The 17,487-nt window shown below is 33.2% G+C and overlaps 1 protein-coding gene across 2 annotated transcripts; it reads left to right on the top strand.

Annotated features, from left to right (window-relative positions):
* The first annotated feature begins 3,221 nt into the window (after nt 1-3,221).
* On the top strand, nt 3,222-15,906 carry LOC120339017 (rab11 family-interacting protein 2-like). 2 transcript variants are annotated; one of them, XM_039407057.2, is made up of 11 exons: nt 3,222-3,439; nt 3,963-4,107; nt 4,551-4,640; nt 5,225-5,358; nt 5,799-5,916; nt 6,207-6,328; nt 9,039-9,185; nt 10,722-10,839; nt 12,647-12,776; nt 13,055-13,170; nt 14,618-15,906. In XM_039407057.2, exons 1-11 carry the CDS (start codon nt 3,256-3,258, stop codon nt 14,727-14,729), a joined length of 1,416 nt encoding a protein of 471 aa, XP_039262991.2. In that variant the 5' UTR covers nt 3,222-3,255; the 3' UTR covers nt 14,730-15,906. The 2 variants fall into 2 exon arrangements, with proteins under 2 accessions (XP_039262991.2, XP_039262992.2); XM_039407058.2 differs by lacking the exon at nt 9,039-9,185.
* Nucleotides 15,907-17,487: the final 1,581 nt, after the last annotated feature.

The following is a 17,487-nucleotide window of genomic DNA, read 5'->3' on the forward strand; positions in this document are numbered from 1 at the left end:
GAATGACAAGTTGCAAGGCAAGGGCTAGAAAACATCTAGTCTATGACGTTTGTAGTATAGCACTCGCGCATGTTAGAGCCAGTTGATGATAACTTTCTCATTTCCTTTCGCGAGGAAATTTCAATCGAAGACATATATCAAACTTATTGGATGTATGAATTTTATGGTGATGATGACTAAAGCTTGAAGACGCAACAATTCGCAATTAGTGACATTATACGTAATAAGTTTTTGTGGTGAGGTATTTGTCATGAAAACTCTTTTAACAGTAGACGAGTAAATTATGATGTGCCGTGTGAGCAACTTAACTCACATCTATAGCCTGTTCAAAGTGTTCACGACCAATAATCAACTTGACCGTTCCCATGTTTTTGGAACTTTTGGTAATTTCCTTTACATGTATTTGCGACAGTCGGCGTTTGGATGTATATCGGATATCTGTTATTGATATATATGTTGTATTTCTGAAAATACTTCTTTATGGTAGATATTTGTTTTTTAGAAGATTGTAAAAAACTTGCTTCCCATTTGACCTGCAGAATTTACTTGCATAATTCTATGGTAGAAATAGAAACAGATCTCTGTTTATTATACTCTTCAACACTGATATAATGTAAATTAATAAGCCTAGTTTACTTTTTGCTTTCCAAAATGTAAGTGGAAATTTTTACCTTATTTGGATAAGGTTTGCTTACCAAAGGCCGAGTTATTTGTAATCGAAATATCCGTAATCAAAAATAGTGCATGAGCACAAAATTTTCACACTCAGGTTATATTTTAAATTTAACCTGAAATACCTCGGTGACTTTGTGGATGAAATTAACGATCGATGTCTAATAAAAATAAGTTTTTCTGCAAAGTACACATTCATTAATCATTTTAATCATTCCACGGCTACCCGGCATTATTTGTAACTTATGCAAGGTTGAAGCCTCTCTACTTCAAGTTATGCATGCTCGGCCATCTCGTAACTGTAAGAAATAAATTAATTTTGATTCTATGCATCGATTAACTATCAAGCCGCATTGATGAAAGCGGATAGCAACAGGCTTTAATAATGTAGTCAACGACGGCCTCGTAGTTATGAGTCCGGAATAGTTATAGCCAGTTTATTTATCTGGCGTAATCGTTCCAGATGAAATGGATTTATGGTAAGTGATTAGTAGGCAAACCAACTTCTGGTGGTCTGAAGTCCAGTAAACCAACCTCTGGTGGTCTGAAGTCCAGCAAACCAACCTGTGATAGAGAGAAGCCTGTCAATTCTCTCGCACTTAATTGTCAACCACGTGAATACAATTTGAGAAACCACGCTGCGTTCCAAAACCAACCTAAATTCCGTCGAAGCTATTTTTTATTGTCGGTTAAATTATTCAGTATTTTTTTCGGCAAATGCGAAATACACAAGGTAAAGTTTTCAATGCTCTCACGTAAGCCGTTGTATACCAGAACTGTAAAATATTACGGTAAGTTTGTTTGTATCTCATGTTCAAATCAAATCACCCGCCAAAGAAACATCCCCGCCAACGCTCAAAATAATAAAATTAGTAATTATCCAGTGAACATTTACTAATTTGTTATTTAAAAACGTGGCGGAGGTGTTTTTCTCAAATCTCCCATTTTTTGCATTATAGTGGCGGGGATTTGTACAAAATATCCGTTAGTTTCAGTCAAAAGAAATGTTTACGAGTGTGAAAAACTTTCCCAAGAGATGGGAATTTCAAACGCTAATGTACCATTTATTTTCATGGTGACGTAGGCCCTTCCTTTTAGTTCAGAATCAGATCAAGAACGCGTTTATGACGATTCGAGACGCACAGGTGTTATTAGTGACGTTTGTTTGCGTCGTTGCCATGTCAATGACGTCAGACAGTGCTTACGGTCGAATAATTTCTCTCGCGGGCGTCAGCTGATTTCTGTGAAACGCTTGTCGGCTATTTTGTGCCATTTTCAATCGAGTTCGAAGCTATAAACGGATGACTAATCCTTCTGAGGATATTTTATTATCTCTGATAAGACTTAATAGTTCCTGTATGCGATTGTTAGTGTTCCGAGTGAGCTCTTTTATTTTTCGAATGACTTCGCCGGAAGGCTTAGCAAATAACCAGGGCATCGTGATGAGGCGATATCGGCACATTTTGATTGTTTTGAAGTGGTAGTTTATTTATAGATTTATGGCAGTGTAAGGCGCGATAACGATTGTAGGCATTTTTGTATGTTATATATGCGAAACTTACTCATTAAAGTGAATGGCGTTGAATTGGCACATTTATGCTAACTGTTAAATAGAAATTAATATGAACGAACTCGAATGAAACGTTTTTGTGAAAATGCGAAGCTAAATCATGTTGTGTAGTCGCACTAATCAATAACAAATGTATTAGCGGGGGTTTCGGTTGAGAAAACAGCCGAGTGAAATTATACTTCGGAAGATTCATTACTGAATTGCGTCGATATTGTACGATATTATACAGTTATACGGTATGTTGTTCGGGCTTGAATGATTGGATCTAGCGCCTTGGGTTTTGTTAAATTTTAACTCGGTGGGAGTGACGACATCTGCCAACCTATTTATAGTTCAGAATTTTACTTAGCTTTACTTTGACGTTTTGTATCAGGTGACTGACAGGGATATATCTGTATATAGGATATCGTCTGACCGTTGGGCATAGTAACTCAAGTTTGTTTTGGGAACACATACAGACAGAGTTTGTACCATACTAATAGTTATAGTCAGTTTTTGTATTATTATTAATTCAGTTTCCTCGTGTAGCAGGTTGATTAAATTCATATTTCGGGAGGTTTTAATTTCTGTATAACTATGCACACTTTCAGTTTCCGGTTTTTGCATCTGTACCGTATCTTTTACAGTATTATCATTCATTCAAATTGCATTGTTGTTTTATAACTCCTAATTCTGTATGTTTGTTATGGTAGGCATTTGAAGTGGAATGTTCATAGTGTAGTTTGAATTAGTTATTGAAGTGGTTATTGGTATGGTTTAAAAATTAGGCTTTGTTATTATAGTGTTTCTATTATTATTTTATGTAGAAGTATGGTCAAAACCACAATTTGCTAGTCAGGTGTAATAAATACAGAAATAGAAAGGATATACCAATGATATCATATTTAAATATATATTCAGAGAAAGCTATTGGATAATGGAGTGAAGCTTCCTTTGTTGTCAAAAATATATTATACGCTAACTAACAGTATATTTATTTTACTATTTAGTGTTCTGTATTGTATTGTGTAAAAATGTTTAGTCCGACAGACATATGCGTGATTGTACATCGTGCCAAAAACCTTTTAATAAAAGGTAAAGGCAGTAATGATGCTTATGCTACAATGGAATTTGAGGGTGAAAAATATGCTACTAATGTAGTTGAAAAATCTAATTCACCTATGTGGAATCAAGAATGTCAATATGCACTACCCCAAGGTTGGTTTATAATATTGATATACATTTTTTGCATCTTTTTTCTAGTAGAAATAATCTTGTTTGTATTTACTGCTTGCTATTATCGATATCTTTTAATAAGCGCATCAAAATATGTCTCAACAAAGGTAAAATTGTTTCTATCATATACAGATCTGTTGTTGTTTTGTTTTGCCAAACAAAAGATGGTTGTAAAAACATGAATTTCTCTGTTCTGACTCATTAGATTTAGATTTCTTAGCAAAGCAGATTAAAATTGAACCATAAACAAACTCGAAAACTATATGTCAATAAATTTTTAAAATGAATAAACCTATTTTGAGAGTTGTAAAGTGAAGAAAATCTGGTATTCTGAATATTTTATCTTGGCTGTTGTTCTTGAAAACTTATTTTTTTTCTTCGTAATATTATTGTTTACTGTAGAATTTGGTTTGATTCATAAAAAAATCAGCGGTGTGTGAAATTTGTTTCAGAATTATATTACAATTGTAAAGATTATAAAATGATTCATACTTTTTGTTTTCAGGTGGAGTGCTCGATAAACTGACGGTAACAATTACAGTTTACAACAAACAACATGGAAAATTTGGGTTACAAAATGATGATTTCATCGGACTCATCAAAATTCCTCTCAAAGATATAGGCATAAATGATCACAAAGAAATTAGGAAGTTAGTATTTTTTTGGTGTTGTCCTCATGAGAGATTCCTTTTTCAAAATTTTCACATATTTTTAATATTTGTTGGCCTTTGTTCTTCTTTATGCCTGACATCGGAAAGTGAGTGTAATTAAGTCAGATCTACAAATGCACTCATTTTCATTATAATAGGTGAAGTAGCATGTAATATCCAAACCGTTTTTTTATGCTTCTCAGCTGTTGCTAGATTTGGCATCATATCCTATAAATAAGTGCTCACTTTTCTTGTCTATGAAAGAAAAAATATAGAGACATCACAAATGGGATTTATGACAATTTTCATATACTTAATACTTTATTTGTATGGCTGTTGGTTCCTGACTATATTGTGCTTTGGTCTTGTACTTGCGTTATTATCTTATTTACTGTAATTATGCCTGATTATGGAAGTATAATAAGATATTCAATTATTTCTAGATGGTATAATCTTGAGCACAAAAATCCAAAGAAAGAGAAGAAACAGAGGGGAGAAGTCGAAATTGGATTAAAATTCATATGTAAAGACAGGTTTGTGCTATTATTTTGTGCTTCATGTATTTATATCATAGACTACCAGGAAATTTCATTTACATGATTTGATAAGATGCTGCCCGAAAGACACTTGAATAGACAGACTATGGGTGTAAATTTAGTTTGTTACATCTGTAATATATACTATTTAGATAGGAATTAGGACAATAGAAATTACACTCCTATAAAATTTGACATTTTCACAGCTAAATAATATTGATTATTTTCGAATAAAATCCTTATTAATGATTGTTCAAATTTATAATTAATTACAAGGCTATAATTATGAACTATGATTAAATATTTGTATATATTCATCTTTATTTGCTAGCTGAGTTGGTTTCTATGTCATGTAATACTTTAAAATCTTATGGAGCCATCTTGATTCTTACTGCAGTATCCTTGCATTATTATATGCATGTGGATTAACCTACCTCTTTTCATATAAGAAGGATGGAAGTTAGTCTTACGTACCCCAATTGATAGTCAAGTTGACCTCATGACAAAAAATATGGAAATAATTTTAAGGTTAAATTATAAGTGAATTCCTAGTATTTTATCAATGACCAATTTCCATTCAGGTTGAGTCTTCTTCCGGACAAGAAAAGTCCCAAGAATTTACGACAGATAACTTCAAAATTAGGACAAAAATTACGAAGAAGATCAGAAGATGAAGATTCTGGTGTTGGAAGCGATAGTTTTTCTATGAGAAAAGGTAACAACATTCATTGAGTTTGTATATGTCGGAAATTTACCCTTTTACACATGTTTACTTCATATGTCTTATGCGAGGATTTCTTATCTCTCCCTGTGTACTGTTTACTCTCTCTCCCAGGGTGGTCTGTTTGTTTAGAGTCCTGTATTAAATAAATTGGAATGTGTCATTGAAATTTTGCATCGGACATAATCATCAATCTGATTTACTTATGATCTGCACAAGCAAACTTGCTTAAAAGTTGGTAAATATAAATTGGAAGGACAGATTTTGATAAAGAAATAGGCATGTTTATTGGAGAGATTAAGAGGAGCATTGGAACATTTATTGGAGAGATTTTTGTTTTCTATTTGCTAATGCTCACTTATTACTTTTACTTAGGTATAACTTTTAGATTAAATTAATTTTGATTTCAAATCAGTTATTTGATTCATATTCAGGCCAATCTATGGATAATCTACACAGAACACCATCAAGTGCGAGTGACGGAGCTCGAAATAAGAAACGATTTTCAATTGCTGATGTTAATCCGGTAGCTTCAGCAAGAGGATTAGTGAAGTAAGCGTCAATGTATTGATTTAGCATTTTTGAAATGTTACTTGATGAGACTGTCCATTGGGAAAGTTACAGTTCTTGTAACAGCATTATAGGTTAAAATCTTCGTTTTAAATCCCATGCCCACCGTATCACCCAGTGTGTAATAAAAATTTGATGGGCAATGCCTAATCGTAAAGATTGTGGTCATTCCAAAATGAAGTAGCATCTTACTTTGGCTGCTTACATAGATCATTGTTCAGAGTGAAATGGAGCTCATTAATTCACTTCCTATACTCAATGTATATTTTTAGATTGTCAAACCGAATTGGTCTTGGCGGTAACAAGAAGGCCACAAGTGTAGAAGTTTTAAACAAACCTGAAATGAGAAAAGTAGCAAGTGCTTCCAGTTTAAAGAGATCAAGTTCTGGCGGAAGTAAGATTAAAATTTGTTTTAAATTTCGCTGTGAAACTGTGTATTTTGAGTTACTTAACCAAGTATTGACAATACTGAAGACTGACTTCCCTCAGGCCTTTTTTCCTCTGGCAAAATGTCTGGTTATAGGGAATTTCCAATCTTCAGTTATTTAGTTAGAGGTAATCTAATAGGATTATCTTCTTGATTTTAATTTTTCTTTTTGTTATTCTATATTATTTATAAAGATAGAGATTTAATAAATAGTATGTCAAACATAAGTGGAATTTTGTTTGTTCCAAAATGGATACATTTTGTTAAATTTATAATTTAGATTTTTGAAATTCTGCAAAAACAATTTTAAAATATCACTAACTTAATTAATATAAAATTTCTCACAAGCCACAATTACGAGTAGATGGGGGTATAGTTTTTGATAATTTATATTTTCGAGATTAAAAAACATGTTTTTTGAATACCATTTTATTCGGATATAATTCTTTGAAAACTTTATGCTGAAAAAATAAGAAACTGACCTGCTCTTAACATTTCTAGAACGGGGTTGACCTTACATGCTGCATAAATTTTTTGTGAATGAATGTGGCAAATTTGGATGGTAGTAAACAAAATACAGACACTTCCGAAATCGTGCTATTTTTTCACACAACAAGTCATGTCGCTTATTAATCAATAATATTGCAGACATTATTGATCTTTTTATATTCGTCTCAGTGTTTCAAGCGTACTAAAAAAATATCACTTTTAAAGATTTACATTATGATTATTATTGTTATAATTCATACTTCTACTAAGTGAATACGATGGTTTTTCTGAGGTATTTCAGAAACAAATTTTCAACCAAATGGTTGAAACATAGAAGGCAACTTTTTAACAAAAATTTCAAATGAAAAAGCTAAACACACAAATTTTTATTTTCTTGTTTTTTTTTCTAACCATGAGTTCAAATATGGAATGCTATGCTTATGTAATGTTCCTCAAATGCTCTCAGTTTGAGTTTCTCAACTACTGTTGTAGCAAAATGATCATATATAAGTTGAAATCATAACCACAGAAAATATTTAGATTTTACAAATATAGTATTTCCGTTGAGGACAATATTGAGATTGATATATATTTTGTAAACCCTATATCGAAAGAAAATTTGCGGATTGTAGATCATGTTATATAGATCACAATTCATCGTACTTATTACTGGTGATTAAAGGATATCCTGTATAGCTTTATCGTTTCATACGGAATCTAGAATCTGGAAATAACGATTTGATTACATCCTGCTATAGCATTTGACTATTCTATAATTATCAGCCAATTTTTTTTTCTGGGCATGAATAAAATTCATGTTTTTAACCGCATAACGATACATTCTCCAGTTAAATGAGAATGCTTTGAATAGAAATAGCCTCATTTGGGTCATAAATTCAGATTTACCTAACCATTCCAGCAATGCAAGCAAAGTCTTTAACGATAATTCTTTTCAAACTACGTTTGAGAGGGTGTAAAAAATTTTGACATATTGGCAAATTTCATCACTTATATCTGTTTTTATTTTAATATCAAATCAGAAAATATTTGATATTTGTAATTTCTTGTTTATTCTCCAATTGAGAAGTATTTTATTTCCCTGTTACTATTTTTGTTTTCTCTCATACGTGCATGGGTGGCATTTCTTTGTTTCTGATTTTGTTTTTCATATCAAAGACATAAAAGTTATGTCTTTTATTATATAGCATGGGATTCACACATTATATGTGCAATATCACAATCATATGCTTGGCCGAATGAGCTACTTTTCACTAACATTCATTGCTGCATGAATTGAATGTCACTGCCGCTTGGCTTGTGAGAAATAATGATAATTTATTCGAATAATTTTTTTATATGGTTTTTATTCACACCTTTCTCTCCAAACGAATACTTATACAAAGAGCCACTGATACCTCACGATATGTAAGGAGTATTTTATTTGAAAGGATCGGAATCTTTTTGGTTCTGTATTGACTATACAATTTATTACACTCTGGTTAAGGTGGTGGAAGGAATTATGTTTAGCATTTCATTTTAACATTTATGTATATGACCCACCAGTGTATGTTTTGATGGAATTTTAATTGGTATAACGGTATTAACTAAATTCATTAGTTTAAAATTCCATTGGGTCACACCCACATTAAAATGAATATGAGTGATTAGGGTTAGGTGTGTGAAAAACATACCTAGCCACATTAGAGAATTTAAAATAGGTTTTATGATATATGATAAATATATTTGTGGCCAAGGTTTCTTGCTATATATTATAATAATAAATAGTACTTTTCTAGTTTTATATCAAGTCCGATGTGTTGAATATGTTGTCATTTCACATTATTAAAGGCTTTGGGCCCGCATTCATAACCTAAATTTTTATGATTTTTTTTATATTTTTGTAAATATAATTGTACAGATTTATATGAATATAATGGAATCACAAATTAGTTAGTCTAATGTCCTGCCTAACCGTGCAGCCTTACTCAGGCTCTAACAAAAATATGCTCACTATGCTGAACTGGTAAGATCCTATTCAATCTAAACTCAATATCTTCCTTTGTCTAACTGCATTATTTTTTTATGAAATATTATCTTTTCCTTTATTCTACATTTTGCATGTCTCTATCATAATGGTGTTTTGTTATGCTATGTTCATTGGTGAATATAGGTTAACTTGGTGTTCTAGGTTCACTTGCTACACTCGGCGTTCGAAAACAGCACGTGAGAAACAGATCCATGCCTGATTCATCTTTACTTGCTCTAACAGAGCGTGAACGCTCAGCTTCTACGACCAACCCTGTTTGTATTAATGGTCCCCATATTTATATATCAGGTGCGGCGTAGTGGTTTTCCTAGTATCAAACTTAATACAAGCATTATCCATTGGAGAAAGCTTTTTCAATGGTCAATGCTTGTTTGAAATTGATAATTTGCATGTGTAGTGAGATTCATTTTGCCTTGCTTTATTGAAATCATATTTTTTGTTTGCTTGTTATGTTGTTTACTAATTCAACTTGGATTTAAGTTTTCTCTATATTCATTGTTTTTTCACATGTAAAGTCGGGAATGTAATGCTAATTGATTACATTACAGTGATCCTAGCTGTGAATAATAGATATGTTAAATTGCCTGACTTTACTTTTTTTTCGAAGAACCGTTACTTTGGCACTTAATAAATATCAAGTTCGAAGCTTTTTCAGAAATATGAAAGATTATCTGCTGTTAACTTGTAATGCAATTAAAACAAAAACGTTATTTATAAATAAGCCGCTGTTATGACATCAGTTTGTAATGATTCAGTTACTTGGCATTGAGTTACCTACCTAATACCTATTTGTTCACAGAATTGATAGCTGAAATTTATTTTGAACATCCCAACTTTGGAGCGGGCATAAGCCATAATTAGGCATCAAAAAAGAGCAATACTCATATTCGACTTTGTATAAATAAAACGTTTCATGGGTGTGTTGGAGTGGATTTACCAAACCTTGTTAAATTGTAGTTTATTCATTATTGGTATGACGTGCTCCTAAAAAAAGGCCAAGGCCAAATAATCTACCATTAGTAATACATTCTGTAATCATATTCTTGAATATGGAATATCAAATTAGGTTGTGTTCAACAGTGAACATGTAGAAATGTATAACACCATTGTGCTCATATTGTGAAAGATTATTTATGAAATGGAAATATTCCACATTATTTCTAAAATCAAGAATTTAAATATTGAATGTAATTAGTTTCGAATCTATTTGAATATTCTGTTCATTTTAAAAATATACGAATCAAGCTTTCAAATCTTATGGCAAAAATGCCCCTCCTATTTAATTTTAAAATTGACTTATTTTGTACGGTAATTTTGAAAACAGAAATTTGAGAACTCAATCTCTAGGGGCCATGGCCCATTTTGATAAATGGATCATTTGATTAATGAGTTGAATACAATCAATTTTTGACCTCATTCCTGAGGGATACATTTTTTTAATTTTAAATGTAATTTAATACCTGCCTCATATAATTATATATTATACCTTCTAACGGCATCATTGAAACATTAAATCTGTACCACGGGTGCTGTAAATGATAGGCTGTGTTGCCTTTTTCAAATTACTATTAAAATCCTAAGAGATTGATTGTCATTTTATATGACAATCAATTTGGTTTTATGATCAAATGCAACCAAGTCATTAAATATAGATGGCTAAATATATGCCTGTAATATGCCAGGGCATATGAATTTTCTTATAATTGCACTTTTTGGCCTCTAGTTTTGTTCAACGTACGTTTTATCCAAGCCTTTTGCAATATAGCTTTGTGGATATCAAAAAAGAATATTTGAAATTAATTATTCTATTTTCTGTTATCTCAGGAACTGATTCTGGTAATAACAGTTTGACGACGTCTGCCGAAAATTTGAATAAAACTGGATCATCAGAAAATCTCGATTTTGGACAATATGAAAACATGGATCAATTACATGCATCACAGTAAGTTGTTTCTCTGCTATATATATTTAGGTTTGAATCTTTTGACTGCCTTAAATGATTTGTTATAGTCATTTCGAAACCATGTGTGTATATATATATATATATATATATATAGTATGGCATGTTTATATGCTTTCTATTCTCAACATATTTTGTGTAAATAGAAACAGAAGCATCAGTTTATTTATATGATAATTAAATTAAATTCATTACATCAATATTTGATTGTAGCGTCATATGCAGTTTATTCCATATTCGACTGCTCGGTCGTTGTCCTGTGGGTGTGTCCTTTCTGATGATACTGCACTTATTGACACACCCCCTTGTCAACAGCCTATGATGTATTGATTATAAGAAATTATATGGCAGCATCTGATTTTGTAGTACAATAATTGATAGTAATTGAAGTATGAGATTTGAATAGCTAGCTACTGGTTTGACAAGTGTGTTGCACCTTATTCAAGTGGGTATTAACAAGTTTTAAATATCTAGTGTGTGAGTTGATTAGAGGCTTATAATTTGGTTTAAAGTATTTTGATTATTGCACTCAGAAGACGTGAGAGCAATACTGAAATATTTGTATGTTTATGATAAGGCCTTAGAACACAAGGTTTGCTGAAAATTACAGTGGAATAGTATGCCTGAAGAAAATCTGTTCCTCTTTAATTAAAAAAAAAAGCAAATTTTGGGGTGAATCATATGGTTCCATAGTACCCCAGGAATTTGGACAAAATAAAATAAAAGCTTGCAAGCAACTTTTTCTACTTCATACACCGGTACCTAATATTTGGTTTGTTGGTTGCAAAAAAAGCGACTTTCCCACAACAAAAAAATTTTAGTAAAATAGTTTTTATGTACAATCTGTGTCCAGTAATACTTATTCAATATTCTTATTAGCTGTCAGAATAACAGAATTTCTGCATTCAAATTTTCAAACTGTTACATAAAATCTATCGTAAAATTGGCATTTTCTCCCATGCTAAATTGTATACAAAAATACGAACACTTCTACAATGTACCACAGTATTTCTAACCAAGCATTCCAAGAAAAGATTTTCATGTGCATGCTACGTCATTCGCAGACAAGCGGTTTTTAGCCTTTCATGATCATGTCCATACTTTCCTACTTGGATTGCGTGGGATGAAACAGCTAATTATGTTAGGTTTAAAATGATCGATACACATCTTTAAGTTGAAAATTCCCAACGACTGAGATTTACATATTGATAATGTCAAATATAACAATTCCTCCGCATAACCGAAAGTGAAACTTGTGGCAGATTGTGATAAAATAAATTGTAGTGTCATCATTAGTTATCAAGTAAAAAATCACATTAGCAATTTTGAATGTTCAATATACCAGAAGTTGAAAGTATATATAATCATTCTTGTAAATATTGATTTTTAAAATGTATTAGAATTTTCATATTTGAAGAAATTTGATTAAGATTTATTGGTAACTGACGTTCAGACTAATACAGGCTTATTTAACTTGTGATAGCTGTATAAATCGATTCAAATATATCACAATTTTTTTTCACCATATAGTTTATCCATATCAAATATAAAACAATTCCATGACGACTTTAAAAGTATATATGATATAGAAAGTTATTAGTTTTGTCTAATCCTGAAGAGGATTTCACATTTATCCAAAGTGTATTTGGTTTGATATTTCAAACTGTTGCCTCGTTAACAGATTAACCAAATGCAACAAAACAAAAAAAATCAGCAACACAAAATCTTGTGCTAATGTAGAATCAAGATGAATTACTGAACTTTTTAATTGTATATTTTTTCATCATAGCAATGACAACTTCTCAAATTCAAAGAGCCTGAATACATTGTCAACAAATACAATCACAACACCATCTTCTCTTTCTATTGTTTATAAACCTAAAAGTTATTATAGGCTTGATGTGAAGGAATTATGTAAGGTGAGTGATTAAGTTTTATTTGTTTAGAACCATTTATTTACAACATGTACTTGATCAGGATTATCCGAAATATACATTGCAGATTACGGCTATTATCAATTTCAAATATTCCAAATAGAATTATTGGTTTTTGAAGCTTGTCAAAGACATCTGGATTTAGCCTAATTTTATACTAATTTATTATTAGGCAACTTCACGATTCAGACCTCAGACATGTTATGAAATCTAATTTGTACTTGTCAGTGTCTTTTCATTAACTTTTGACCTTAAATTTATAGGTTTCGCCTATACCAGAAGATCCAACAGCTACTTTTCAGCAAATGAGCAGGGAGGAATTACTCAAACTTTGTATCAAACAGCATAACGTACTTTCAAGCAAAAGTGAACAGATTCGGTGAGATGTGTTATATATATAATTAAAACAATCGGACATTTTCACCCAACTCGTATTTTTGATTAGCGTTGGCTCAGCGGTGTGGCGCATCTTGCTAAACGTTAGGGATGCGCTTGCCGCTTGCCATTGCACATCTGATCACCCAGCATGGGTTTGCAGGTTCAAATCCTTTGAGGGTTAATTATGTGCACAAGGAATGCTGAACTTCTCGCTGTCGTAGGGTGGTTCAGGTAGCCACTGGTTGGTTTAATGCTCCCTCCACCATCAAGTCCATGCAACCAGAACAGATAAATGGCACACTAATTCCGCACCCGTCATGAACTGGTAACCGAATGAAAGGCTGTGGTTCGCCATAAGATTAAGTCGTCTTATTGAACTTACGCTCCCCCAGGATAAAAATGTAAATTCCATCCTAAACTAAATTCGATAAATGTGGTTACTTTAATGTATATGCTTATGAGTCAGAGGCGTAGCTAGGGGGTCCCCCCCCTCGAAATGTAAAAAAAAATAATAGCATCTTTCTGTATCATACATAGCAATTTTTCGTAGCTTGAAACGCCTTTTAAACTCTCAAGACTCATGAAAACAGTTATTTTCCGGCGCTCTGTCGGACTCGCCAGCTGTTTCGATCCAACTTGGCAAATAGAATTTTCAGAACCCCCCCCTTCTATGAAAATATCTGGCTAAGTTCCTGGTATGAGTAATATGTTACTTACCACTAAAAGGTCTCAGATTAACCAACTGCTTGGAGATTAGCTATTCTCTTGGGTTTTGTTTTGGCTTACATAGTGTAATCTGTGATAGAATCACATAAATTTCTGTGTTATAACACATCACTTAGCCTTTGTAGGATTCATTTTGGGAGAATGTCACATGCACTCACCAAGAAGTAAAAGAAGGTTCTTATCTTGGTAATTACACACAAGCAAAATCTGATTGCTGAACAAAGAACTATTCTTCATAGTTGAAGGGAGCAATCATAGAACTGATAACAGCCCCATCTTTCAATTTCATGAATGTGCTGTGGGCTGTGGCTACCATATAAAGGGGAATCGATATAGGATAGCATTTACATATTTATCCTGGGGGAGAGGAAAGTCGATAACACGGCTAAACCATATGGCGAACCACGGCCTCTCGGTTACCATTCCATGCCGGATATGGGATTAGTTACTTTGTTTTTGGAAGCATGGAATTGATGGTGGGGGAAGCCGTAACCGGCCAGCGGTTACGTGAACCACCCTACGGCGGTGAGGAGTCCAGCAATCCTATCGCACATAACTATTCCCGCATGGGATTCGAACCCACGAAGCGTAATCAGAGGTGCGGTGCCGAGCCTATTCTTAACGCTTAGCACGCTGAGCCACTCCGCCACGCCAATTTTTTGGATAGTGATATAGTTATTAGGCCTATACGTAACTCACCAACATATTTTTTTATTATCCAGAGAACTTGAAGACTACATTGACTCTCTACTCGTTAGAGTGATGGTATGCACACCACAAATTCTGGACCGATCTTCAAAGAGGTCTGGAAGCCAAAGATCAACGAAATTCTAAAAGACTTCATATTTTATACTTTACTTTTTGTAAAAAATCAATTTAATTTTTCCCATTTTTACAAAAATAATAAATAGTTAGATGATATAATACATGAATTTAATAAACTTATTGAAAGATTTGTTACATCCCTAGTGAGATCTATTGTTTAATATACCTTTGCCTTTTGAGATCCATGCTTGGTCGACTATATTTTGATGATATAGATATGACTACCGTTAGCAAGTTAATTTTTTTTTTCGAACTAAAATGACTGGCACAAATTTTTTTGTAATTTAGCCATGATTGGTGTTATTGACTGCATTAACTAATTTTTTATTTATCACACTTGTTTGTGCCATTTCCTACGCCATTTCACTTTTTTCCTATCAAGAAATGTTTGCTATTTAGTACACAATATGGGTTCTTATGAGGATTTTTTACTTGCCCAAGAACTTTGCCATGTTTATTGCACAATTGGGAGCTCATTACGAAAGTGATCTTTTTGTTGATGATATATAGAGCACAACTGGTGTAAATAAAACTGTATTTTTCCGGGTTTCGAACTTCATAAGGGCATCCGCAACATGAATAAAGCTGGCGGTCGCATGCACCGGTTGGTGGTATATATCATTTCAAAAGTGATAACGGTATAAATATAGGATTGAAAGTAATGGATAAATGGCTTTCTTTCCTTCTGCCAATATATTTTATAACCTTCTGGTACATATGATTCCGTCCTACCTAGTTATTTTCTTTTTTTTTCAATGTTCCTTACCTATGTCGAAATTGATATTGTTTTATATCATATATTAGTTGACAGTGATTGTTGTTTGATCGAATTTTATGCCATAAGTTGTGATTAAGGTAACTTACCCAAAATTACATGGCCATGTTTTCATTTGCTTTTATTATATGTTGTCTTTTCAATTTTTCTTTGTCTGTTTTTTTTATCTTATTTTTTACTACCTTATGAAACATGGTGCACTTTCAGCTATTTGCTCGACCGTAAACAGCATGCTTTGATCGCATATCGGCCTAAGAAAAGACGATTGTCGAATATATTATTCAAGGGTAACAATTACTTTTCTGTGGGATATATGATGACAAGCCAAGAGCGTTATAAGCATCTTTTATTATACCTTCTACCATGATATTTTTGTGGGAGCTTTTTGTTAATATAATTCTTAACAAAATACACGATGTTCAAACTTAAGGCGTTACCTGGGCACGTTTTACACGATATACATGTATCATAAATTACGTATAGGATGTGATTTTACAACTCTCTTGAGGTTGGGGAAAATGAACAGACTGCTTTATGGTGGAAAGGAGTCTCGTTAGTTTGTGGTCCCAAGTCTAGAATGAGAATAACTAACCAGTCTTCTCGGCGCTGTGGCGCATCGTGCTAAGCGTTTGGATTACGTCCGTCATCGAACCTGTAGATAACTTGCGTGGGTTCGCACGTGGGGGATAATTATATGCGAGAGAACTACTGGACTCCTCGCCGCCGGACGGTGGTCTTCCTCGCCGCCGGACGGTGGTCTTCCTCCTCCAAGATCCATGCATCTGAAACAAATGACTGGCCAAACCGATACCATACCCGACATGGAGTGGTAACCGGGCTAGAGGCCGTGGTTCGCCATATGATTGAGCTTTCTCATTGTATTTTCTCTCTACCGTAACAAATATTTAAATCCAGGGCCTTTAAGAACACAAATTGCTGAAGATGGTGGTTCCGACATATACACGTTTATTCATTCAGAAATGCTGATTCTGGGAGACAATATGGGGCATTATTTCCGGAATAGATAAGTTTTCTCAATCGAACTAGAGTAATTTCAGATAACAGAAAGCTATTTAAAATTATAACTTTAGTACATGAGTACGAAATATCGGATGGAATCATCTTGACGTAATAAGTTTGACGTGCGGTGGTTATTAGACAAAGGCACGAAACGCGAAATGCTTTGAAATATAACCATGTTTTGTAAAGTCTAATTAGCGCATAATATTATTTCGATAATGTCTTTCGCGTATCTACGAAAAATTGTGCCCATTGCGAAGTTTAAAAGTGCGCCCCCTTAAGGATCCATTAAAGATTGAATGAATAAAATACTTTTTATACATAGCTAGGGGGGAATGAAAAGTTCCAAAATAGGCTAAGAGAGAATGTAACAAAAAAGGTTGGAAATCACTGATTTGGGAATGGCGTTGCAGGTAATGGGGACTTGAAGCAGTATACTCCAAAGTGGCCATGGATTCGGAATGGACTAAAAATTTCATTGCTTCAAAAGCAAGTGAATATAAAATAGGGGCCTGATTTACTATAAAAGGCTTCTAAAACAAACAGGTGAGTCGTAATCAGAGACGTGCCAAACTTTTCTTCTGCTTTGAGCGAGTTTCTAATCATGCGCCTTATGCCTAACTTCAAAAATAACTCTGTGGGGGTAAACAAATTATAGATGTTGTTATACACGAAAATAAATTGAAGGTCAAGTAAGGGTAAAATGTTTGAACTTGACAGACTGATTTGACATTGAAAACATCAAATACGTTGGTATCTGGATTCGCTACAACAGGGGTCGGCAACCTACGGCCCGCGGATTAATATAATCCGGCCCGCGACGCTTCACTGAAGTATAGTAACAAAACAGCTGTTTTGACGAATATATTCCTTACGTAACAGAATTTATTGTGAGACACGTGTAGACTAAAATATATTATAATCTAACAAGTATAAAATTCGCAATTACTCGTTCAATGAGACTATAGTTTG

Source organism: Styela clava, chromosome 9 (assembly GCF_964204865.1).
Source record: "Styela clava chromosome 9, kaStyClav1.hap1.2, whole genome shotgun sequence".
Classification (NCBI taxonomy): domain Eukaryota; kingdom Metazoa; phylum Chordata; class Ascidiacea; order Stolidobranchia; family Styelidae; genus Styela; species Styela clava.